At 44.3% G+C, this 27,333-nt stretch overlaps 1 protein-coding gene across 1 annotated transcript in view; it reads left to right on the top strand.

Moving 5' to 3' along the window:
* Nucleotides 1–20,923: 20,923 nt before the first annotated feature.
* The window catches only part of ABCA12 (ATP binding cassette subfamily A member 12), a 94,375-nt gene continuing 87,965 nt past the window's right edge, over nucleotides 20,924–27,333 (top strand). Inside the window, exons 1-2 of the mRNA XM_074146031.1 lie at nucleotides 20,924–20,992; nucleotides 25,262–25,355. Of these exons, the coding sequence (XP_074002132.1) occupies nucleotides 20,924–20,992; nucleotides 25,262–25,355 (163 nt within the window). The remainder of the gene's footprint in view (nucleotides 20,993–25,261; nucleotides 25,356–27,333) is intronic.

Genomic DNA, 27,333 nt, shown 5'->3' with positions numbered 1-27,333 from the left:
AAATCCCCAGGAGTTTCTTGTGTTTTCTGAAAGGCTGTTGTCCTGTATGCCCTGCATTCATAATCAGTTGTGGCTCCTTCTTTCTGTTCTGACCTTCTTTGCTCAGAGTCTCCAGTTGCAACAGGACAAATTCTGGCTTTTCAAAATCATCTCACCGAAGTTTTGAGGCTAGGGATGACTAGAAATGGAAGGGAATTCCTCAGAAAACATCATTAAATCAAACCGTTTTATTTTTCACCTCAATCAAAGCCAAGTTTTTCAGCTTTTCTTTAAAAAACAAGTATTTGAAATTGATCAGGAGGCCTTAAAATGACCATTTCCAAGTTCTACAATAAACAATGTCATTTTCCAGATAATATTTTTCAGGCAGATAGGATTTAGTCATGTATTCCATTAGCCAGGGTCCCCAGGAAAACTTTTGAGCGGGTTTTTGCCCAGCTCCGGACTTGGGAAATGCAAGTTCTGCTTCCTGCATGATAATGATGTGCAAATTAAGCGTGGGGTGTTGGTGTTTCCCTGCGTGCAAACACGGGGCAACACTGTGTGCGCAGTGCAGTTGAGAGCTATTGATGAAAAGCCCCGGGCAGGACTGAGTTACATTAATCGCAGGCACAGACTCTGCCTGTGTGGATGTGGCAAATCCACCTGTAAGAGGCAGGGAGCCTTCAGGATGAGGATGACAAATACCACCCTTCATTAGGCAGAGCTGAGGCAGGTACTAATTACCCAGGAGCTTGCGGAGTAGTGATGCTCGTGGTTCCTGCCAGCGTGTAAGCTGTGTCCTGACTTGCTTTTTGGTTCCTACGGATCAGCAGCAAAGAAGGGGGCTGGGTCTGACCCCTCTGGGGTGGGAGCAGGATTAGAGTTGGCTTTGCAGTACTGCACCTGTCCTCCACGCTAGCTTTCAGTTGTCTCCATACTTTTTGGGTATTGAAACTGTGACTCTTGTTCTGGAATCACCGGAGCTATCAGGCATACTTAAATTGTGTGGAGAGTTGGCGAGGGGGAAGCATTCTAATGTTCATTTAAAGAATATTTGTTATGTTTTTCCAAGTGAACTAGTCTTTGCCTTTCTAGCACCTGATTTCTGTCAGGACTTCATGTATCCGCAGGCTGTTGTAGATCAAATTTTGTGAGCATAGGCACTCGAAACTCCAGTGACAAGGAGGAACAAGAGGGGGACAGAGTGGAAAACGGGACTCTTGGAAAACAGCCATTATCATCAAGTTTTATTTTGGCATGAATCAGATCATGGGAAGCGTACATGTCAGTCCTCAGTCACGCTTGGAGAGCAGCAGTAGTCCTTTGACAGGGTTCAGGTCAGTCACCATATGGCTCCCCATGCACTCTGTCTCTGGGCAGGCAGGAGGTACCGCTGGCTTTATGCATCTGCTGGTTGGGAGAGGGAGTCCCCTGAGCACCCACCACTGCGCTGCAGGAGCAAGCAGTCAAACGACACCCAACAGGCAGAGCTGTTTTCCTGGGTTAGATTAACACATGCATGGGGGTGACGGTTCTGGCCCCATATGAGTTCAGTGGTAAAAACGGAGCCTGGGACTCAGGCCAAGGCAGCAGTGCCAGAGGGAACTTAATGAGACTTCCTACAAAACACAACTACAGACTTTCAGCCGTGTTCTTCAATTTACCTAAGTAATGTTTTCTCCAGCCCTGTATTTTAATTAATGATAATATCGTTAATCACATAACTATGGACTCATCCTATTGTCTTATAAGACTTGGGTGACTAATAAGAACAGGGTAACACTTCAGTTTATTTTGCTGTGTTTCAGTGACTAATTTAATGTAGTTGAAAAGAAGCAAACATGCTGGGGACAGAATTCCCAAAACATAAAATTTTGCTGACGATTAGCAACATTTAGCTATCCCAGGAGAGCTGGAGAGTAGGATTATGGTTTTTTTAACTTACACTGTTTTTCACGTACACACCTTATCAGAACATGGAAAAAGACTTGCTGGGGTCTGATCAAGTCCATTTAACTCATCTCACAAGCACACATCAGCATTGTAACAAACACATCGGAGAACAACAATTTCTCCAGGCAAGAGGCAGTTTAATCACGATGGGTCAGATAAAAATCTTAACTATAACACGGGGAGTTCTTTTATAGATTAGCTCCTGCAAGGGGCTGAAATCCCAGTGTTGGGCAGCATCAAATCCCACTGATGCCATAAACCGTAGCAAGGAGCACACTGAGAGTAGGAGTTAAAAATATATGTGACTGAGTCATGTGAAATGTGTTTTACTCCTGGCTTAATGTTAGAGACTGAGGTCTAATGTTATAGTTTGGGGAAAGGATGGTTAATTTTTCGCATCCTGTCTTTTTGTTCAGTTTTGACATTTCTCTGCCAAAGTCTGCCTTTACTGATCCACTGTTCCTAGTTTTACTGGATCATCAGCGTCATCCCATCTGGAAAGAGGGCAGCTCTTTTCTTCACAGATCTTTAGGCTAAAGAGATCCTCTTCTAAGCCTTTTGAGCATAGGGAAGGCCCTGAATGCTGAATTTCATGGAGTTCCTTCTATTCCTAAAGAAGCAGGGATAAATGACAAGGTTGCAGTAAGTCCAGCATTTGAAGTCTGATCTCCAACAAAATACACTCAGTTGGTTTTCTTCCCCGCAGGCCAGTCTGCCGTTCTGAGTTGGGCAGAAGAGGATCCTGCTTAACAAGATGTCTCAAAGCTGCTGATCTATGCACATCTGCACCAGCCACCACTAGATGAATTCCTTCCAGTCCTTTCCCATCTTCTGATTTCACTTTTTCACTGCCATCAGTATTTATGGCCTCCTCTGTCCAAAGACGCGTTGTTACTTGGTTTGCAGCTGGCTTTGGCTGATTGCATGATTTCACTGCAGATCTTGCAATAATTAGTGGTTTGGATTTTTTTCTGAGGATGATGACTCTTCTGGTATGTTTTTTGGAATTTACTTTTTTTTCCAGAAAACCAAGCTCTAGTTCAGTTACTGCAGAACCTGAAAGTTGCAACTGAAAGTTGCATGAAGATTGTAAACTAGAAGGCAGACATTCAGAATATATGGAGTGTTTTTATAAATCTGTAAATTTTCAAGCCAGTTTCACAGTTTCTAAGCCTGACTTGAAAGTTTTGAGTGTTTGGGGTTGGCAGTACTACACAAACAATATCCATTTCAAATACATGTGCAGTCACAAACCTCTCATTGTTGGCACCGTGAAAACGTTTCTACAGCTAGTACAATGTAATATTATTTTTACTAGTTTAATGTCCTGGTTTGAGCTGTGTCATGCAATGCAGCAGTTTTGTTTTCGTCTTGCTACTCATTTCTTTAACTTCCACCTGGGAGCTGAGATATTACAGCCCTCTGAGCTTGCTTTACCGTTCTCCCCGGATTTTCAGTTGTGCTCACATAGTCATCCTTGCCTTTCCTTCTTGTTCTCTTCTCTATGACATCATCAAAATTTGTTTGCACGGGGTATTTATGAGCTTCTGCACTCACTAATGATGGGCCAACTTGTCTTTTGACATTTCCCCCGTCAGTTCTCCACTTTGATGTCTTCTGTAGCCTGCCATTCCTTAGCATTAATTTCTGTCACTTCCCCCGATTTTCCAGGAAGACATTCTGATTAAGCAATAAATGCTGGGCTATCCATCATTTTATGCCAGTCAGAAGTTACCTGGTGCTTCTCAGCCTATAAGGCACAGATTGTTCTTAATCAACTGAAGTGAGCCACTGGTAAAAGAGCTAAAGACCTCATTTCCATTGCCATCCCTTCGCGATCCTATCTAACACTACGGAAGAATGGCAGAGCCATTGTGAGTGCCATGTAACAGCGCAGCATGGCTGATTAAAAACCTGCAAAGCTCAGGTGGTTTCACAAAAGTCCTGTCAGTCAGCTTTTATTTGATTTCAGGTCTTATTTTCATTTATTTACAGTATTGCCCATTATGTGTGGAGTGCTTGCTAAACACTGAAGAATAATGGTCCTGTCCCATGTAGGTGACAGCAGAAGGGCTGACACAGGGAAGGAATGCAGTAAAAGTGGTAATTTATGTATGAGTCATGCTTCCCAGCCAGCTGTGCTGATAAAAAATGGCCGGTTTTATGGGAAGGCCGGAAAAGAACAACAACAAAATTACCTTTATGAAAAAAAACCCCAAATATTTGGACCAGCGCTTTGATTAAAGATGACTTATTGCCGACAGCACAGGGAAGGGAGTCCTGGAGAGATGTTTAGGTTTATCAGATGCAAGCCTTGTAGGGGAAGATGTTTCTGGCGTAGACACCTGCATGTAAGACAGCGTGGAGACAGCAGCAGCAGATCTTGCCTACGGCACAGAAAAAGCTGATAAGGAAGTAGGAAAAGAGAAGATACTAAGTGTGAGAGACGATAATTAATAAGGCAGGAGTGGAGTTATGAGCTGAGGGAAGCTGATGAGGCAGGGGATGAAGTTATTGAAGGTAGTTTTGGGGCAAATTGCCAAGTAATCCCATATCCACCTAACACAGAGAATTCTGCAGGAAGGTTTGTGTTTTCATCCACCAGCATGATTTGGGGTATGGCTTTGCTCCGCTTAGAGGTAATGACAGGCTCCTGTTGATTCATGGGAGCCATAGAAATCAAAACTTGCTGTGGCGACTTGCTAATTCAATAAAAGCATTGATTTCTGTGGCTGGAGAATTAAAAAGCATGAATGCAGTGTAGCTGATTTCTGTCTCTGAATTAATGTAACAAATGATCATTGATTGAAGTGAGAGGGAACTTCCCAAAGGAAAGGACCTTCCATACTGACAAATCCCCCAGCCTATGTGAACTGGTCTTTAACGTGCCATAGATAGAGCTAGTTACCGTTCATTGGAAACCTTTTGCCTGCATTTCCCTACGAAACCTGTTTGTTGTAGAACACCCTTGGGTTCTGCATCGACAACCAGGGAAGAGTCTGGGGTTTGTCTGAAACACTGACTTCATCAGCCAGCATTCCTATGGAGAGTTTGAGAGTCACTCTCTTGTACCTGCAGAGCGAAAGGCAGCTTAGAGCCATGCTTGTCTATACTTGGCACAGCTAAGCTGTCTGTGCCTGATGTTTATTGTAAAACAAAACCAGTCTTCACGTTCATACTTTTCTTCTTTTAATTCTCCAGCAACTGAGAAAGGGTTTCCCTCAGCCACAGCACAGCGGCATCAGTCTATAGGTTTTTTTCAGCGACTTCAGAAAATGGGAGGAGAAAAATCTCTGCATCTTCTCTGTCTTTGCATCTTACACAGTTCCTGGTTTCTCATGCACATAAAAACAAATACTGTATCTGCATCCCTACTGCAGCTAATGCGAGCAGGCACCTGGACACATTTGTCCTGGGGCAAATCTGAAGGTGACTCATCTCTGCTCTTTGCAGTATGCACCTGTGTTGGTTAGTGGGACTTAGGGGTTAGTTGTCTGGATCCTCCTCGCCTCGCAGAGCAGCTGAGGTAAAGGCAGGCATGTAGGGATCAAGGATGACCCCAGAAAGGGGATGCAGGAGCCCATGGAATTCAAAACAGGGAGTGGGAGCGCCTCATAGCATCACTTCAGATGAATAGCACTAGCTTTCCCCTAGGTTTGAGACTGTTATCTCTTCTCCCACAGTGGGGAAGATGCTTTGACCCCTCACATCAAAGCCATAAAAAAGGAACTTCTCAAAGCACTCATGATACCTGAGAATGGGCCCTAATATCTTCAGGGCTGCTGAGTAGTTGCAAACTTAGGTTATAGCTTCATGCTTTGCTGCACTGACTCAGGAGTCAGCGTCTGATGCAGTGTGATGACACTTCTTTCTTAGACAACTGATTTGCCACTGTCCGCTTGTAAACCCCTTTTGCCTGTTGAGATTAGCTTTAATGGTCTTGAGGCACACGGCTAAAACCTGAACTAATTGCACCACAGAAGCCCTGGCAGATCAGACTGCAGGCATCTCAGCTGCTGACAAGGCCACCCACCAAGGGTGACTACCCTCCCAGCAGGGAACACATCCCCGTGTCCCCAGCTCCTAATCTGCAGGGTGGCTAGTGTATATGGGCTGCCAGTAGAGGTGGGTGCCATGGGTATGCTGTGGCGCTGGCACAGAGGCACAGTTGCTTCTGCTGTTCCCTGCTAGGGATGGTACCTTGGAATGCAGGGACAGGACAGGCAGTGACATTTTAAGAGCTACCGTTGTTTTTGTCAGTGTACGAGAGTCAGGGCACTGACCTGTGCAATGTCTCTTTTTCACATTGATCCATGGGCTTTGACGTAGAGCAGACTCACCTTGATAACGGATGGGACATCCCAATACACACTGACCTGCCAGAGATAACCATCACCTTGCAACAGTAGGCCACTGCTTCTGTGCTTGATGTCCTTTTCTTTTTTTTTCTTTTTTTGTAGCTTGCACCTGCAATAGAGGTATTCTGAGAGGCCCCAGAAGACACAGTTCTCCTTCTGCTCTTCACCCCGGGAACAGGACTTAAGAGGTGTGCTAAGAGTTGTGGAGCATTAATAGAGCAGGATGCTCAATGTTAGAGGGGAGGAGGGATGTTTTGATCAGCCACCAGGATAAAAGTTAAGGTGGTTTACAACACAGTCTGATAGAAAGAGGCTGTTAGAAAAATGTGCCTATTAAAAGGTCAGGTGTGGTCTTGAGTTCTGGACTGACCCTTGCACAAGCCGGTAAATGATACATAATTAATACCTTATTGGGTTAATTTTGTCTATTTGGGGTCACCATGAACAGTCCATTAGAAAATAACCGTTTTCTCAGAGGATGCCCAATTGCTGGTTGTTAGTATTTCTGCAAATAACACTGAATCTGTAACTTGTTTGGAAGAAGCTTATTGCAATATCAGGTGGTCAAATTTGGAGCATTAACTGGATAGACAGCTACGTATTATGCTTCGCTTCACTGATCATGGGAGCATAACCCTTAGAATCAAATTTCTCATGTGCAATGGGCAGAGGAAAAACCACAAGTTCGGTTTCGCTTCTCCAGAGCATTAAAAAATTGTGACATCTTTGCATTATGTGGTCTTTCTGATATCTGTGCCTTTTTAGGATTAATGTTTTCCAGCATTTGTTGCAGTTGTGAGGGCTGAAAATGGTTCTTTTGCTTTAAGGAAAGACACTCACTTATACCCCAGATCCTAGAACCAGGAACATCAGGGAAAAATGAAATACCTGAGAGCACCAAACCACAAATGTTCTTTCAGAATTAAACACGGGATTTTCTCCCAGTAAACTGTCAGTGCACCTGCTGAAAGTGTAGAGTGCTTGCTGAAAAGCTCTATGAAAAGTGCCAAACAGACTTCTTTAAAATTTCAGATACACATTTACAGACTTAGAACTTTTTCCCCAGTAGTAATATAGCTCCACTCTTGTAACTGCTGGTAGCTGTCACAGAAGCTTTTTGTTTCCTAGGAAAAAGTATCAGAGGCAACAGTGGTATGTTGAAGAAAGCTTTGATGCAGAATGTTCAAAAGCATGATTTCTATTCCTTCTCCAAAGCCTGGCCCCCAGAAACCTTCCTTGACCTCTTCCAGGTATGAAACAGTCCCACACGGGCTTTGGCGCTCTTCTTCATAGGATTCTTCCATGTCCTCCCCCCATGCACTTTGCCAAACAGAGAGCTGAAACGTTACCAGCAACGCTTTGTTCTGTGGATGGATTTTGTTTATTAATGACATGGTCCAGAAGAATGGGACTATTTCACATCTCGTCAAAGCAGCACAAGTAGGCTGCTGCTTTTATGAGACGTGCCACTGCCCCTTCCTCCTCTAGATCATCTCTTTGTGCCTGAGCAGGACTGAGGGGATACTCTGCTTCATGAAGAGCTGTAACATCATGGAAAACAGCTCAGGAAGAAGTTTACAAAAGGTGAAGAGAAAACTCAGAGACAGAATGAAAAAGAGCAGAAAAAAGAGCTGATTGCTGTTTTAAGTTGAATTTCCACTACCTTCCAAGCGGGCATTCCAGTAGGAGTACATTAAATTCACGTATTACTCAACAGCCAGGGCTATTTAGCAATAAAGACCTCTGGCACTGAAAGAGACTCAAAACAAATCTTTCCAGCCAGCAATAAAACGCAAGGAGCGTCAGGCTTAAGATCACTGGGTCGCATAACTTGTTAAGGCAAGAGGCTGAAGGCTGATTTGTGCAATCGCTGCAAATGATGTTGTCCTGTGACACACTCACTGTCATAGATAACTGCCTTGGAGATTAAATACAGTCCTACAAAAGCAGTTCTGTAGCCACAGTAAATTTCATTGTGCATGCACACACACACACACAGAGAACACGAATGCTTTTTGAAACTTGATCCAGGCTGCGTTTGGAATTGGTTTTATAGCTGTTGATTGTTGTCTGTGGAAAAAAAAAAAAACTGCAAGCAACGCTTGTTGCGCATCCCAGAAAATGAGAAAAAGAAGGCTCAAAGCCAATGCATGCAACAGAGCCTTGTCTGGAAGTCCCCAGTTTCCAGTCCAGGACAAAGGAAGAAGGCGGTGCGGGGTTTTCACATTTTCTCATGTAAAAAGGAGAAGATGCCTGACTCCACAGCTTGCCCAAGATTTGAATAATGAAATAGCTCTAACTAATGTTTATATTAAGGTTTGACTTCTGTGGTACTTTGCATTGCATCCACAGCATGCAAAGTGCCTTCCTGCCATCAAGGAGAGGCCTCTGGCTCCACAATCTGGAGCCCCAGTCCTGCAAGGATGCCATCACCGGCTTTTCTTACCCTATATGGGTAGCTGTTCCACATTAAAGTTGTCTGTGGAGTTAAGCATGTGTATAAATGATTGTCCAGCTTCGGAGTCCTCATCTCAGGAAGGACATGGACCTGTTGGAAGGAGTCCAGAGCAGGGCCACAAAGATGCTGAGGGGGCTGGAGCACCTCTCCTATGAGGAAAGGCTGAGAGAGTTGGGGTTGTTCAGCCTGGAGAAGAAAAGGCTTCAGGGAGACCTTATAGCAGCCTTCCAGTGCCTGAAGAGGGCCCACAGGAGAGATGGGGAGGGACTCTTTGTCAGGGAGTGTAGTGACAGGATGAGGGGTAACGGTTTTAAACTGAAAAAGGGGAGATTTAGATTAGATATCAAAATCTAAAACTTTGTTAACATTAAAAAACATTGTTTAACAAGGATTTTTTTTTTTTCAATTAAGATTTTAATCAGTTTTTCCATGAAATTTCAGATACTTCACTGTCAAAAAACATTCATCTGGACCACTTGTAAGAAATTGCATCAAAGTGTCATGAACACATGGGACCGAGCGAGTCTCTGTAAATACCAGTGGTGTAGGAACACAGTGTTTTACATTAATGGAGCCCCAAGGCTCTTGCCTGTCTCAAAATGATGAATTCTTGGGCAACCTTTGCGCCCAAAGCAATGTGAAAATAGTCATGCAGCTCAGAATTGCTTGCAATATTTTATTCCATTGCTAGCCCAGCCTTTTTCCAAATTAATCTGTGTCTAACTCGCTTTGTGTAAATGCAGGAGACAAAACATTCGTTCTGCAATAGCTGGAGTAGTCATGCAAGCCAGAGTGTAGCTATCACAGACTCCTCAATACTGCTCTTCTTGAGCTGAGGGGAGAAGTTTTTCCTATGGGAGACGGTTGATCTGTTGGTCGATGATTTCTGCTATTACATGTTATGTTATTTGCGCACTCTAGGTTTCTTCATACACGTTAAACAGCCTGCACCGGTGAGGAGGTTAATGCCTTGCTATGTCATCTGACTGACACTGGATATTATCTCCACATTTATCCTCTGATTTAACTTCTAGGAAGAAGTTATATCCCAGATAAATACTACTATCCAATTTCCCCTCAGAAGTCCTTACTGCTGCCTTAGAGAATGGCACAAACTGGGGCTTGTTCATCCATTTCTAGTGAGATACATGTATATATGTATGTGTATTATAGTTTGTCTTGAAACTAGTTTTGGAAAAGGTGGTATCAGCTAGTTCCTTTCAAGGGGTTACGTAGGTTAGTCTCTATACTGAATGCACTCTTTCACGGTACTTTTTCCTCAAGCAGACATCTGGTGCTACTTCTGTTTTCTTGGAGGCCATGAATGTTGCTTCCAGTGCATCATGAAATGTCTCATTATTAAGTAATTAGAGAATGGTTTTTATAAGCATTTTTTACTGTGAAGAGCCCCAATTATTATTGTTATTATTATTATTATTATTATTATTATTATTACTACTACTACCTTCTGGCAATGGAGGGGAAGACACTGATGAATCCTCCTTTGATGTCTGTTGAAACAAGCTGAAGAAAAAGGGTAGACCTTTTGACTCTAAATAATAATACAATCCATAAATAATAAAGCTCTTCAGGGCCCTTTGTAGACGGACTGTCACTTCCTGCCAAAAGGTATTCATCTTCATGCACAGGCACACTGTCTGTCCTGTGCTCCTCTCTTACCAGTGGTTCAGCTGCATTTCATGGCTATAAATTTCATACAGAACACATTTCTTATTCTGGTAGTTGTAATGGCATCCGAAAGGACACACACCTGGGTTTTTTTCTAGACAGAAATTTTGTTCAGGCAAGGAAAAAAACCTAAGAAGCAACAAACAAGGTCATTTGTTTGAGATTTCCAGACATCTAGACTCCAGAGATGACTACAATCCTGCCCCAGTTCTGCGAAACCCAGCAAGTCGTTTGGGATGTCTTGGACTTTGGACTAAGGAGCCCAGACTCTAGTCACCAAAGAACCTTGCTAACAGTCAGAGGGATCTGCCAGGCATCCAGAAGTCCTGGACTAATGCCTCTAGACAACTTGCTTCTCAGCTTTGCAGTGCACATATAGTAGGACCAGTACAACCAGGACCTGTCTGACCTGCTGAGCAGGTTCTGCATGGTGGATCACTGTATGCCCACCAAGCATGGTCTGTTTTGGATGTGATTGAGTACCTGTGGCTATCCAGAAGATGCTGGACTTGCTGTGCTCTTAGTGCAACACTGCTTGAGTTTGATTTCTTTCTGTTCCCCAGGGCTCAGTGTTGGGACCATTTCTGTTTAACATCTTCATTGACGATCTTGATAATGACATAGAGTGTATCATCTGTAAGTTCGCAGATGACACCAAGTTAAGTGGGAGTGTTGATCTGCATGAGGACAGGGAGGCTCTACAGAGAGACTTAGATAGATTGGATCATTGGGCCAACATCAATGGTACGAGTTTCAACAAGGGCAAGTGCCAGGTTCTGAACTTGGGCCACAATAAGCCCAAGCAGCGCTACAGGCTTGGGGAAGTGTGGCTGGAAAGCTGCCTGGAAGAAAGAGACCTGAGGGTTCTAATTGACAAGCAGCTGAATATGAGCCAGCAGTGTGCCCAGGTGGCCAAGAAAGCCAATGGCATCCTGGCTTGTATTAGAAATAGTGTGGCCAGCAGAAGTAGGGAGGTGATTGTCCCCCTGTACTCGGCACTGGTGAGGCCACACCTGGAGTATTGTGTCCAGTTTTGGGCACCTCAATACAAGAGAGATATCGAGGTGCTGGAGCGGGTACAGAGGAGGGCAACGAAGCTGGTGAAGGGCCTGGAGAATAAATCATACGAAGAACGATTGAGGGAGCTGGGACTGTTTAGTTTGAGGAAGAGGAGGCTGAGGGGAGACCTCATCACTCTCTAGAACTACTTGAAAGGACATTGTAGAGAGGTTGGTGCTGGTCTCTTCTCACAAGCAAATAGCGATAGAACAAGAGGGAAATGGCTTCAACCTGCAACAGGGTAGGCTTAGACTGGACATTAGGAAGAAATTCTTCACAGTGAGAGTGATCAGACACTGGAACAGGCTGCCCAGGGAGGTGGTTGAGTCACCATCCTTGGATGAGTTTAAGAGTCGCTTAGATGTGGTGTTGGGGGATATGGTATAGGGGAGAACTTTGTAGAGTAGGGTAGATGGTTGGACTCGATGATCCCAAGGGTCTTTTCCAACCTAGATGATTCTATGATTCCATACCCAAGAAAACGTCCATGTGATGGAAGCAAAGTCACAATATCAACTCCAGACTTTGTCTTGCTGTCATTTCTCTTTGAAAAATGAAACTGCAGCATGGTGTTAGATAATTCAAGCAGTGAAAACTCTTTGAGGTGTAAATCTAGAGCGGGGTCTTGCCCATTTGGTCATCCAGGGATGGGCATATCACAGCTAAAGACCTCTGTGTGTATCAAGGGCAACTCCCACGACAAGGGCACATCACGCAATCACTGCTGGTGGCTGGAGCTTGGTAACTGCAGGTCTGCAGTTGTTGAGGCCCAGGTACACAGCGGCACATCTTAAAGCAACTCCCAGGGAGCTGCCGTCTTCCCCAGCACGTGTACCACACCTGCTCCCCAGCTCTCCAAGGTACACGCTGTGTGCCTTGCGCTCAAGCACATAAAGATTTTGAAATACGGGCCATAAACTCAGAGCATGCATTATAATAAGCCCCTCTCATGTGCACTGCACTGCCTCCAGCTCAGTGAATCAGATCAGAAGCCTTCCTGAAGGACCAGATTGTTTTCTCCCAGGAAGGGTGCCGGGATGCTAGTCATTAGGGAAAGGAGGGGTGAGCACTCTCTCCCAGGCTGATTACCGAACCTCAGGTTGAGCCACCCTCCCTCACCCATTCAATGAAGATTGCCGATCTCTATTGTATGAGTCAGAGAATCAAACCCATTTTTGGGAGAGCTGTCTGTTATCAATGACCTGAAGAGGGAGAGGGGTTCTTTAAGCTGTCCTTTGCTATAACATAAGGAGCTTTCAAAAACAGTCTGTAGGTGAGCAAGCTTCTGTCTGTGCTTCTCCATCACTACAGTGCTTGTATGGGATTGTTACAACACATATTTTTCTTCTACAGCAAGCAAGTTCCCAGCTATAGGAGGCTGACAGGCCTTGTGTAACTTGTCATTACTCATCAGCACTCCCTATGCTCATTTAGATCTCAGGGTGTGGCTTTAATTAGCTGATTTTGTAATAACATCCAGGTGACTTGGTGATGGATAGACACCCTAGAAACCTATTAAAGAGGAGTGTAGAGACTATGTCCTTAGAGTATTCTCTCAGATTGTTATTTGCTTCTAGAAATTGTATCTGGGATGTTTTTTTGTCCATCCTTCCCCATAGCTTCCACAACTGTTGGCTTATTTCAACCAGGTTACACTGGTGGATAAATCCTACAGAAATTATAACACCTGTAGGTATTTCATAGAAATGCACAACCAGATAGAAGAGAAAGAATAGGTCAAATGCCTGGATTAAGAATCCTGTTCTTATTTAGGTAACAGAAAATCCATGTGGGAAGGAGCATGTATGAATGCCCCAGCTATAGGGGGGGGGGAAACTTTGCTTACAACTCAGTTACTGAATCTGAGCAAACCAGACTGTAAATAGGTTTTATTATCCTATAATAACCTTAGTTTATGAATTCTTCTGTTGGTATTTTTAAGTTCTCTTATCTCAGCAGCTTAGTGATGTCTTCCATTTTGCTAGGCTTCTGTGGTCTTCAGCATGTGTCAGCCAAGTCTCATGGGCTTTTGCTGAAGCTTCCTGGGGCTTTGAAGTGGTCTGCCATCAAAGTATGTTGGCCAAGGATTTTTTAGTATTTGATATCAGATACAGTCAGCTTTGTATATCCAAAGACTCTATATTGTTTGGAGCTAAACAAAGTTTTGCTTTGGCTTTCTTTATAACACTGAGTGGGTTTTTGGTCTAGTTGGCTGCCTTTTGAAAAACCCTTAAAATACCTTTTGTACAAGTTGAACTTTTCCTTTACCTCTGTTTTGGTGGGGTCTCATTTGACTTATTTTTCAGTGGTATCCTTAGACCTGAAATAATAAGCTCTGCTTTAACCTTATGCAGTCAAGCCCATCAAGTACCTTCCTAAGGATGGCTTGCCCCATGTTCTGCAAGTTAGACAGCTGTTTGGTTATCTGCACTCATCTATACTTGACCTAGACACGTATTCGGGTCTTTCAAGCCCACTATTTCAGGCTCTGTGGAAAGATGTCTGTCCCGACATAAGCTAGCTGGTCCCATTTTTATATGGGGGAAGCAAGATAAAGTTTCTTTTTCAGTACTGGTGATCACTGCTCTGTTGACGCTGGCTTCATGTTCTGTGTTGTGGTATCTATAAGGATATGAGCTCTTGGTGTTACTTCATTCTACTTTTTCAAGGCAACCAGCTGTGGAGCTAATCTTGCATTTATTACGTAACAAAGAAAAAAACCTCATTTCTAAATCCACACGTTTGAGGGTTTATCTTCCCATCGTGTGCAGATGACTATAGTTAATTTTGACCTTAATATAATTTTAATCTTTCAGAAAATGTGTTTCCATTGCATACAGAACAGCACCCTCGTGATACAGCTGTTGTCACAAGTGGATCTTGCCTCTGCTGTTTCCTTATCCTTGCAGTCTGGGTTTAATTCTTAAATTCATTCTTAATTCTGCAGTCTCTTAATTTGGAAGCTGGTTTGTTGGGAGTTTTTTTGGCAGCTCTGCTGACAGTTTCATTTGGAAAGCATGGTTGTCCCCAGCCTTGGAAATACCCATTGTTCTTTGTAAAGTCAAATCCATCTTTCACAGTGGCCTTGCTTTGACCCTTGTTATCAGTCTTACCATAAATAGTGTGATCTCCAATTAGTCCATCTGTCAGCTGTCCAGGTTCACGTGACAGGACATGAGCGTTGCCACGCGGATTGGAAACTAGCTGAAGGCACAAAGAACGATGAATGTCAGAGGATTTGGATGCTGGAAGCTGTCTGACGTCTTGTTGCAAGCCTTGGCATTAGATCTGGAATCAACGTTGTAAAAAATCTGGAGGAGGGGTTAAAGGACATACTAATGAAACTTGCAATGATACCATCTGCTTGCTCTTGAGCAAAGTTTGCATTGAAAGAGGCGTGCCAGTTGTCACGCCAGGCGATGCCCACTCACAAGCCTTGGGATTCAGTGGCTTTGTTTGGATTGAAAGTTAGGCCCTGGCCCCAAGAATAAGGATTTTGAGAAAGGGTGTTAATTCAGGGGGGCACTGCACGTAACTGAGCACAACGGACCCCAAATTAGTGGGCTTGAATACGCACTCTGAAGAGCTATACATTGCTGGGCTTATTCGATGAGCAAGAGGGTGGAATATAAGGGGTGTGTGGCTCTGCTGGTGAACTTTTACTTTACCAGGGAGAGGCTAAAATGGGGTTATTGATGGCTGCCAGGATCTATCAGGAGTAGCTGCCTTTCACTGTCCACCACTCGTGCCCACAACTCTTTTCTGACTTAACTTTTCATCCTGATTTAGCGTCGTGTGTGAATGGTATCACAGGATTTTGTAACTGGTGGAAAAGGGGCAGCGTGAAGCCTGCAAGCAGCCTGTGGCAAGGTAGGTGTGCATGTGGGAGCCTCACAAATAAAACCCTCAGCTGCTGGGCGTGGTGGGAAATGATTCATGGACCTGTAGGTTTGCTAAAACCAGATCTAAATGAAGGTGACCTTAGAAGCAAATGACTAGGGTAAAGGGCTGGCTGGTTAAGACTGCGCTTCTGAACAGAGGCACCAAGGCTTTGAAGACAAAAGTTGCATTTCCCTGCCATTCTCTAAATCTGCTCCTGCAGAATGTTGTTGACATAAGAGGAAAAAAATCCAACAATGAGCTCTTTTGAAAATCCTATCCCAAATGTTTTCAGCTTGTGGCACCTTAAATTCACCTGTAGGAAGTTCAGACATTTTGATTTTGGTGCTTAACTTCTCTGATATCAGAGTATCACAAAACTCGTACTTTATTTGGGAGCTTGTTTCTGGAAACAAGGCTGCTCTGTACAAACAAGCAGTTAATATCCAGTGGCTTTGAGCCAAAAATCAGCAGCACAGTTTTCCTTGAACGACATCCTAGTATGTCCAAGCTCACTGATGACTATGGACCACTGGAGGGAAAACTGTTTCCAGGAGAAGCTGTTTTGCAAATGCATTTTAATGGGGGGTAGGAATCGCCAATAAATTGTGGAAATGTCTTTGCTGGTGGCAGAGTGGTACTGTGCTGATGCCACTTCACCTGCAGTTTCCATAGTGGCTAAAAATATTGCTGCCCATTTTAGGTTTTTTGAGGGCTCTGATTTTTTTTTTCAAAAATGCTGAGTGAGCATCTCTCTAAAGACTATGCCTTATTCAGGTGCCTGAAATTACGCGCCCAGGAAATGTCGAGGAATTTACATTTGTAGGCTCCTGCTGTGCCTTTGGAAGGAATTTGGAGCAACCCAAAGACTGTGTGCAGTCTCTCACTGGGGAATGCTGTGGGCTGCTCAACAAAAGCCTTTTTTATCATTTAGCAAATGGTGTCACCGTTTGCACAAGTGTCTTATGCCATTTCAGCATCATCCAGCACTGTGTTGCCTAATGCTGTCAAGTCCTCAGGCAACTGCTTCTCTACCTGTAAGGAAGGCAGTATTTTAAGTTGGCTGTAGAGTTTTAACTTTTACCTTCCGTGGTGCTGCAAGGACATGTGAATTTCTTTGATTCCTACTCATTCCAGTTTCAGAGCATCCTAAAACTTAGACTTGATTTGAATGCCTGCCTTTTGATAGAGAGCTACTCCGTTAAACGGAGTAGCCAAGGGCTTTGAGCTGAAAATCAGTTGTACCTATTGCATGAATATTTTTTTTCTTGCTCTGTTCTGCGCCTGTGTCTTGGTTCTGGTAGAAATGGTGACACTGGTATTTTGTAGTGCCTTGCTGGTGCATGCGACCTTAGCAAAGTGCTGTCTGACAGTACATGCAAGCGTGCACTTACCTTTAAGCAGATAGGTCTGCTCAGCACTGGTCTGCCAGTGCCCTACAGCCCGCAGATATGAGCGTGGGGCTGAAGTCTGCTCACTCAGCAGTCCTTGGAAAGGCTTGGTTTGTGGATAAGAGATTCATAGAGTCATAGATTGGTCCAGGCCGGAAGGGACCTCCAAAGGTCATCTAGTCCGACCTCCCCGCAGTCAGCAGGGACACCCCCAACTAGACCAGGTTGCCCAGGGCCTCGTTGAGCTTCACCTCGAATATCTCAAGGGAAGGGGCCTCAACCGCCTCCCTGGGCAACCTGTTCCAGTGTTCCACCACCCTCATGGTAAAGAACTTTTTCCTAATATCCAATTATGGATATTAGGAAATTATATATATCCATATATGGATATTATATGGATACAGCTAAAGTCTACACATAGCTTCTCTGAGATCTACAAGGAGAGCGTGTCAAACATTTAGTCAATATTAGCTTACACAAGCCGTGAGGAAAGCCCAACTGTTGCACAGTCCAGACTTGCTCCTGAGCTAAGTTCGGTAACTAAAGACACTGCAAACTCTGTAAGAGGAAAGTACCAAATTCGGAGTCCTGCCTCTTCATGAGTCACGGCATTACCCCATCGCTCCCCTTGCAGATCTCCTTCGGTTCGTTCCGCTTTGCGTGTGGTTCTCTGGCATAGTAGCTAATCTGGTTCTGCTTCTTTGCTCACTGCTAGTGTGATCTCTCCTCCTCCAGGCCCCTGAGGGCACCTAACCACCGTTCACCTATGCGCCTCTGGAAGTCTCTGCTGTGGTTAGTCTTAGCATGCACAGTCACTGCAAGATTAATGTTTTGGTTTGGGTTTTTTTTCCCTCATAGCCAGCAGAATAAGTTTTGTCTTTCTTGTCTGGCGCTGACTTCAAGGGGGTAAATATTCTGCCCTGTCAGATTTGCTCCAGCAACCCCCGTGTTTAAAAGCCAAGTCAAGAGTGTTAATGAGCAGACAGCTGCTTACGTTTTATGGTGCTGTTAGCTTTCTGGTGTGTGAACCTGCTGTTTTGACCAAGCAACTGGTGAAACGTTAACTGTAAGGCTGGCCATTTCTTCTCATCCTCCCAGTGTGGTAGATCTGGACAGAGTTCCCCACACCCCTGGCGTGTCTCTGTGCAGCAGTTGTTCCACAGGATGGTTTTCTCTACTCATGGGTCCCTTCCTTGCATTGCACAGTGTTGCTGCCTGTGGCACATTGCTGCTGGCCCCGATACAACAGGACCCATAAGGGCATTTCCCCCTGCAAGCGTGTTTCCAGCACTCTTGGCAGATCATTGCACTCATAGACTTCATCCTGTTCTCTTACCGGTTCTGTCTTGCATCACTTCCCTAAGCTTTCATTTCTCATAGAGGTAACTCAGCACACCTGGGAAGCACGAGCGCATTCATTTTTTACTGAAGTAAAGTCTCTTCTACTTGAAAGAGCATCCCAAGGAAAGGTCTCAGTTTGTGAGTTCTTGGTGCACGGAGAGAGGTTTTTTTGCCCTGGAGGGTACAGCCTCTGCTTGGGGTTTTTGTGAACTGCAGCCACCACTGCAGTACATGTGATGAGTCGTGTCTTTGAAGACCTGCATTGAATGAAATCACAGTTCAGAGCTCCCCTGAGGGTTTCCTCAGCGTCACGGTCACAGCAGCAGATTCTGCTTTTCTTCCCTGTGATCTGAACCAACAATTTGCCCTTCAGCCCGGAAGAGTCCTAGTTCTTCAACCAGAAGAATAAACCGAGGATTTGCTGGAGAAGGAGGAATTTGGCCTTTCCCTCCCCTTCTCCTCTGTCCCTGGGACATCTGTCCATTCTGGTCACTTTGTCAAGGAGTGGCCATGTAGTTGCATAGCCTCCTGTGCCATCTGCAGGAATTGTTAAGTAAAGGAATTAAAAAGCAAAAAGGTATAATGGCTTTATGAAGTTCTCATCTTGTTCTCGAACTGGAACAGTATAGTGTTTGGGGATTTGAGTGCAGGTGCTCTGAGAGCCAACTGACATAGAGTTATTCTGGTTTTACAGTGGTGAACTCGAACAAATTACCCTTTGGGTACTTCCTAAGGGGAATGTTTGTTGACTCAGTTCACAAAGGAAGTAAGGATGTGCATTTGCTTGGGAAAATTATTATCCAAATCACAGTGTTCTTTTGAAACAGTTGTTTGACTGAATACCAAAAAGAAGCAATCAGACGCTTGCCTTAAAAGACCTTGGCAAAGCAGTGAATGGTGAAATTATAAATTTCTTCTCTCTTACCCCCTCAGAGCAGAATTATCTATATTTGGATTTCTTTTTTCAGCCGCAGAGAGGAAGTGAATGGAGTTTGCAAATGCCGTTTGGACCAAATGCAAAAAATCCGTCTGTGCCTCTTACATATGGCTGAACTGGAGCAATGTCCTGAGGACCAGGGCTTGTTCTCAACTCCTAGACCCAAACGAGATCCCTCTCTCTCCCGAGGACATTTGGTAGAAAAAAATATGAATGTAGAGCTAGGAGGTTAGCTGTTTGGGTTTCTCCCCAGCACTATCAAAACTATACCAGGGAAGCATTTTAGGCTCATTTTAGCTCCAGCTCCTCTCCCACCATTGGAATGTCCAGACTATTTAGGCTGAAGTTATGTGGGGCAGGGACTGCTCCATCCACTGCTCTTCCCACCTTTGAGGTATTTCTTAACCAATCCAGAGAAGCCATTTCTCTTCACGGAGTAGCATATCTCTCTCTTCCCCTCTCTCTTACTCAGTGCTTTTCACAACCCTTAGATCGAAGCTCCTCTGTTCCAAGATCATTCTGGATGGCAGGGGTGCGGCCTCCACTTTTGTCCCTGGGTGAACTTTGGCAAGGACTCATTCAAGACGTTTTTCATTTTTGAGGCACAAAGCTTATGGCTGAAAGAAATGTCATGAAGGAGAATCTTTTTTGATCTCTTTTTTTGAAATATGCTGAGAGCAGTGAAATCTTCCATGGCTTGCCTAGGTACTTTGAAGATGATCTCAGTGTTAGCGGATGGGATACTTGAGCGTACGTGCTGCTCTCCCAAGGTGGACCAGAGCTCTTCTGGGTGACCAGAGCTCATCAAACAAGTCTGTATCTGGTTTCAAAACTCAGATTTGTTATAGTCCTTGCTGCAATGGGCAGTCCCCTCTGCTGTCATTGCTTCCCTCTGTACCTGCAGTTTACTCTTTCCTTTCATCCCTAGCTGGTTTCTTTAGATATCTAACACTAGCTTGAAAAATTCAATGATCAGTTGAATAATAACAATATTCAAGCTACGCTAGCGCTCTGAAATCTTTGTGGGGTCTGATACTGCAATCCCATTTCCAGTGGATTTGATGTGATACATTGAATCAGTGAGAACCCTAGAACTGATATCCTGGAGGGAAGGGAAGATGCGGGAAGCTGAGCAATTAGATCAGTCCCTGAAATTTTCATGTATTTTTTTTTAAACTTGTGAGTTTTGGTTTTTTGTTTTTTTTTTTTTTTTTGTTTTAGCTCTGGATGGGTGTAGGTTTAATCGAGACATTCAGAAGTGTTAAAAAAAAAAAACAACCTAATTCCAAATCAGGAATGCCAGGAAGATGCATGCTGTGGATACTTTCTTCTTCCCAGCCATTCCCTGTGAACTTGGGGAAGTTGGACTGGCCTGGCAAGTGGCCTAACTCTTCGCTGTTGATGACACCTCTCCAGCAGAAGCGGTGTGTGGGCAGACAGGTAGTTTCATCATGGGGAGGAGGAGGAGGAGGAGGAGGCATGCATCACCTTTTGTTTAAGCAGAAGCATCTTTTTGGAATGCTATCCATTTTATCGGTTAGGGCTTGAACAGCGGGCAGCCAGGAGAGGCTGGATATTGTAATTAACACAAGTGGAGGCAGGCTTCTGCGTCTGCCTGCCTGCCTGCCTGCCTGGAGAAGAATAACCTGTTGAATTTGCTAGGAGCTATTGCTGTGAGGACAAGAGCTACAGTTACTGGGAGTACAGCAGCCACAAGTGGATGAAGTAGCTGCTTCAGAGCTATGCTGTGGGGAAGAGGCAGAGGCTTGGATATCGGACACTGGATGCCCATTTGGGTTAGAGCCTTCGCTTTTGCCTCCTAAGCCTGGGGAGGAAGGACACGCAGCCCGTTCGTTTTCGGTTGGGTTAGCCAAGGATGGCTGCGCTCTCTCAGCACTTGAGGATCCTGCTGTGGAAGAACTGGCTGAGTGTCAAGAGGCAGCCGGTGAGTGTGAAAACAAAGCAGTAGAGGAGGGGGACCTGGAAATCGCAGGAGCTGAGGAGCAAGAGGGACACTGCAGGAGAGGAAGGTCACAGTATTGAAATAGAAATATTTTGAAGGCTGATGATAGAGGCAGAGGGAGGGAAGGGAATGGCATGGAAGTGAAGGTGGGTCTTTTTAAGCCAAAGCGATTGGGTCTTGCATTGGAGCTCATGCAAGAGGGCTCAGGAATCCAAACTGAGTACCAAGGATGCCACTGTTGTTTCCCTGGGGCAGTGGTCCGTGCAAACAAAGCCATGCACAACCTCATGGGCAGATCTGAATTAAGGCTGCAGTTCTGGATCTGCTCCCATGTGAGTAGACCCCATGGTCAGTGTTACAGCCTCCAAGGGGTCCCTGGGGGACTAGGAGGGTGCTCTTGTCTAGAGCCTTTTGTAAAGGATGGACAAAGAAAAAGGTAGCTCTCAGAGATGTAGGTAGGAGAGATTTCCAGTGCAGTCCAGTGTGTTGCAAATTAGACACCCCACATAGTCTTTCTTTCCAAAAGATAAACCATTGTCAGCACCAGTGTCAGGGAGGCAAATGTTCTTTTGGGTGGCATTGCATGTACAGGCAAAGCATTCTCAGTAGTTTTGTCCCGGGCTGGTTTCAATACAGCTGCACTGTAATTTGAGCAGAAGCATGCTGCCGTTGATGGACTTGTATTGCAACCTATCCTCTTGCTAGGAATCCAAATGCAATGGTTTTTCAACTTTTGTGTTGACTGGAAGCTTTGGCAGGTACAGAAAATGCTGACAGAAGAGAAACGGTCGTGGAGGGTGTGATATGAGGATGGAGTGAAACGCCTCATATCACCACGTGCTTCTGCAAGGTCTGTCCTGCCTCGTAGTTTTGGAGCCTGATCCAGATAGGTGCCGGGTTCATCTGACTCCTTGTGATCCTCCGTAGGAGCTGTGGATTTGCTGTGTGGTTTAAAGTAGTGTATCCTTCACTGGTGCTGAAGATACAGGAGACTTTTTCTGAGATGCAGAGGAATCCAAATAAATTACCTCTGATTTCTCAAGAGAAATTCCAGCAGCCTTGTTAAAAGCAGAAAGCTTGGGTCTCTTCCAGCTCTTCTGTACCCAGAGCAAATGGTGACGTAACCCCTGCCTGTACTCCTGACCACACAGTCTCACTCGCTTTAATTCTGGTTTCCTGTGGAGTTGAAATATCAATTCTGTCGAATTTAAATGTCCATTAAATTAAAAATCTGGCCACTACTGATCACCACAGATATCCCCTGCTACCCTCCTTCATTTCCCTCTCTTGCTGCAAATTGGGGAGCTTGCTCGGTCTGGAGAAGGGTGTGAGGAGGAAAACCCAGATCTCTGCTCACAAACACCTCCTGATTTTTCTGTCCCCCTGCTTGTGGTTTTTCACCTGTGTAATCTGATTTCGCTTATGGACCAGGCATTTAGAAAGCTTTTTTTTTTTTTTTTTTTTTTTAGTGTGCTTGTTTTGTGAGGGAAGCATTCTGTTGTGCTTCTCAGTTTTGGATAACCTATGAAGGTGGTACCTGCCACCGCAATGGTGTTGGCTGTCCTTGCTGGGGCTGATTGGTATGTCACCAAACAGCCTGACACCAGGCAGCCCCCGTCCTCCCCCCCCCGCAAACTCGAGTGCTTTCCTGCTGTTTATCAACCTCTCCAGGGCTGGTAAACAGATTTGCTTCTGCCTTTTTGCTTTACGCTTTATTTCCTCTGCGAGCTTTCTGCAGAGCCCCTGGAGAGACTGCCTCTACCTGTGCAGCGTGGGGAGAGCTACAGCTTGCTTGGCTGTCAATTTGTTGAAATCAGCTGAAGCTCTGCATCGAGGCATACTGTGTGCCTCAGTACAGGTTATGAGAAAGGAATGGTCATGAGTTTCGGTGGCAGCCTTCTCAGGAGCAAGGCTTGGCCTGTGTACCAAGGGGAACTGGAGAAATCGGTGCCTCTTGCACTTCTGTTGCTTTCCATCTGTCACTTCTAGGCAGCTTGGTTATTTAAACAGAGGCAGGAGGGAGAGAAAATGTGGCTGCATCCAGAGATACTAAGTAAGGTCTGAGCAATTAAATGTACTTTTAGCAGTGAAATAATCCAACAACGAAGGGATTATGCAACCTACATCACGAAGTACTTCATGTCCCAAGGAGCCAAACTGAGGTTGGTTTTTGCTCCGTTCAAGTCACCATGTTCCACCTGCAATCAGGTTGGCCAGGGTGGTTGTCTTGTTTTTGTTAACTAGAAATGCCTGGGAGAGCGGGAATGCTGTTATGTTGCAACTGATGTACCCAGCTACTATTAAATCCAATTAAGTCAAAGGACAGAGATACTAAGGGAAGAGCTGTCTGGAAAGTGTGGAGTAGAAGCACCATTTTAGATCCAAATGGAGGGCTACAAAATTTTCCCTAAGTAGAGACAATCAGCATTCATTTCTTCCCAAAGAGTATGACAGATCTCTTGCCCTTCCTTTAGGCAGCCTCTGACTAATATCGATTTCTGTGCTGTTACCCCATAATTTTACTTTAGCCTACGTGGTACTAAACAAGGAGGATATGTTAATAATACCGTTTGCATGGGAATTAATCAGAGTTAAATAGTGTGTTTGGGGACTGATTATAGGGAAAGCATGTGATATAAAAAAAATTGCAAAAAGGTGTTAGTTTCAGTGATGAATCTTCTTATAAGATGGCCGTGTATATATAAAAGGCAGGAAGAGTACTCTCTGTAAAAACGAAAATGTTGCTGAATGCTGAGATTATACGAGTACCCTCTCTGAAGGGATGCGTGGGGAGGTGCCTTGTGGTTTGATGTCTGTCAGTTGCCCATTTTGGGGCATGAATCTTGCTCCTGCTTTCACGGCTGTGTCATCTCATCAGGGATGATGGGGATGGAGTTGCTGTAAAACAACCATCTTTAAGCTGAATTGCTCTCAGGGATTTGTTTGTCTGTCTGTCTGTTTGTTTGTTTTTATGTTCCAGTAAGTGTTACAGGAAATGAAAACACTGTTACGGGCTTGGAATTACTTTGGAAAAACAGGTTTGGGTAATATGTGCTGATCTGAAAAAAATAGCAACACAACGATGAAAAATGGGACGATTTTGAAGAAAGACATCTTTGCGGTTTCAAAAATTGGCATGAAGATAGCACAGCAATTTTGCAGCCCAGAGTAGTTTGAGCTTAACTACTGATGGATGGAAAACTCTAATCTAGTAAGCACAGTAGCAAGCTAGCCAGCTAGTGCAAAAGCAGTTGATTAATAGAATAATTGCATTTTTCTAGCTTACAAAACTCCAAGGCTTGTAGTTTTAAGACTGACTTTGGGCCTCCTACCTTGATTGGTTTACTACACTAGATGATTAGCAGATATTTTCTTCATTCTCGTCCATTGGAACGGTCAAACCTCATGTCAGAGACGAGGTCTATAATATTGAGCTCTATATTCATGTTTTTTCCACTGTGCAAGACCAATTTTACATCATCTCTCTTTCATCTCAGCTCATCTACATGGACTGCTAAAGTCTGGAAATGGAAGGGTGCCAGAGGGTTAGGTTGCTGGGGTCAGAAGCCCATATGACAGATCCTGGTGACTGGTGTTCAAATGTGACTTCTCCAGCTGACTGGTTTCATAACTCCATAAACCCCTTCCTTCACCATGCTTGAGCTGCCTACCATGCAAATTACTACAATGAAAATCCTTTCTTTCAGCTCTACCGTGAGGCTGAACTACTGCTTGTGAAGAACAGTGAAACTTTTTTTGGGGAAAAATAAAATGCTGTAGGCTTGGCAATTCACTTGTCAAACACTTTAATTTTGGGGTATAATTAAATCAAAGTCGTCTTTACCCATTGTTTCAGCAGTGCCGTTCACTGAAAGTGAAACCAACTTTTTCACACTTGAGCTCTTATCTTGCGATCGGTATGTCCAAAAGTCTTGTCCTTCTGAGCGTGCTTTTACTATTACATAGCGGTGGCTCAAAGCTGTGTGAACACTGGCCCCCATAATTATCAGCCGAACTGAAGTACAGGAAGGCTCGTGTTATTTTCAGGCTTGTTATTTGCTCTTAAAATCTTACGTAGTTTTTCTTCCTGCGTAGATAATACTTAGGTTTTAATAGTATGCATACCAAGACAGACGTGATTTACAATGCATCTTATAACTTATTTTGGGTCGTACTTGTACGTTCCAGACAAACTCTGGGACACATCAATATGACAAACATAACCAATATATTTTCATTGCTGTTTTATAGGTATGGTCGTTCATTTTAATTTCCTGGCCTGTGGTTGTTTTCATAATCTTGGCCATTATCCGTCTCAAATTCCCTCCAGAACCACAGCCAAACTGTAAGTAACTGGGTTTTTTTTTACGTCTTTGGGGTGTAGTTCTCATTTCAGTGACTGATGTGTTAATCTGATGCGTTTTGTTACTTTTACAAATTTGGTTCTTTGTAGTTTCCAGTGGAGATTTCCTGGGATGCAGCATGCTGTAAATAAAATGTCTGTGTTCCTCTGAGGTTGTTTCTGTTTATGGTTGGTTTTTTTTTTTTTTCAAATTAGTTTTATAATTAGCAAACAACTTTAAAGAACTGTCTCATCGAGATGCACTCAGATACTGCTGTTGTAGGCAGCAATATAAATCTACATGATAAACTGAGGGAGAAGAGAGCAGCTGGGGGGGGGATCTTATTCAGTAAAGTGAGTAAAGGCATAGGCTTCAAGGGGGACTGTGAAGGTGAGGTAGCAAACACGAGATTGGTCAACATGAAAGATTTTGCCTTGTGTGTGCTACAGGAAAAAAGCACCTATTCAGGCAGTTACTACTAAGGCCCAGCTGAAGAGTGGTAACTTGTTTGGCTCGTGTGACCTGATGGTGTATGTGAGCCCTTTCTAGCAAGTCAAAGAGCAGCTCTTTGGGTGGGTGAATATTTGGTGGTGGTTAAATGGGTGAAGAGTTTGCATAAGCTGGCTTTTACTTGCAAGCCTTATTTCTTGGGTTAGGAGAACATGCCTGCATCTCGGAGCATGGGTGCGCTTGAGCTCGCTATTAAAAAACTTACACTGACTTAGGGAGTCCTTATCACCATCAGAGGAAGCACGTCCCCAACACTGGTCACAGTTGTTCATTAAGTTATGTGGTAAAAAAGAGCAAGGAGTTTATCCAGTTGGAAGACTTTTTCTCTTCCGCAGTTGTTCATCTTGAGTTGGATAAAATCCCTGATTCTGCTCTCTGTGGCCTCACAAGAGCAGTCCCAGGGGAGGGGAGTAGATGAAAGGGCTGGGCCCCTCTTTTCAGTGATAGCCTACCTTTGAGTTGGAAGAAATCAATGGTGGAGCTACACTGTCTTTATTATCTACTCATTTAGAGGGGTTCCTCGGCATTATTGCGGAGACCCTGAAAGAGTTCGCAAGATCCTTGCTTCATGTTGCACACTTACTCTGCTGAATTACGTCCATGTGCTACAGCACAAAGCTGTGCTGAGGGCTGTTATTGAGACCCATAGTTTCACAGCACAGGGTAGGAATAGGGCCTCAAAAATTACTTTGCTAACAGACTTGCAACACCTGATTCATAGGAGAGACACCACCTTGGATGATCTGCATCAGGCTGTCATCAACTTGCCAAGAACAAAGCCCTGGCAGGAGCAATGTTGGATTTTTGTATTTGGGGAAGGGAGACTGATGCAGGGGGAGAGGAGACATACTCTGACAGCAGTCAGGACAAGCAGCTGGTTTCCAGTGTTTGTAGCTATCTATCAGATGTGTAAAACGTGGCTGTGAGGGATCTGTACTTGATGACGTGTGTGTGCGCTGGAAATGCTCAACCCTGTTAGTGAAGTGAGTGATTCGCTGATTAAAAAGTCTGTTTCTGTATGAAGAAGGGCTATATTGTGACAAATACTAGATATACAATTAGAAAAGCCATTGTCCCAGAGAGCTTGCAGGCTAATCTGACTAATGGTTTGTGTACCTCATTTTGTAGCAGGGATGGAAAGCCAGAGTAAGTGACTTTTGGAAAGTATCATAGGAAGTTTTTAATGGATAAGGACATTTTTGGTATTTTAGGGTGGTCTTTTAACCCCAAGCCCATCTCCTGCCAGCAAAAGCCACTGTTAGGCATGTTACATGTTTTACGTTCTGCCCAAATTCCCTTGAACCAGTTGGAGCAGGCAAGACAGGACATGTTGTACTTTGTGAAAACCCCAAGATTTTGCCAAGTGTGGAAATGGCAGTCCTCCCACGCTGCTCCATCGGTTGTATTTCCTCTCCCTGATAAGCCAGGTAAGATAAATGTCAAGAGAGCCAGCTAGATGGTAAAATGTTT

Source organism: Numenius arquata, chromosome 3, assembly GCF_964106895.1.
Source record: "Numenius arquata chromosome 3, bNumArq3.hap1.1, whole genome shotgun sequence".
In the NCBI taxonomy this organism is placed as follows: domain Eukaryota; kingdom Metazoa; phylum Chordata; class Aves; order Charadriiformes; family Scolopacidae; genus Numenius; species Numenius arquata.
This window is presented reverse-complemented; position numbering and strand designations above follow the sequence as displayed.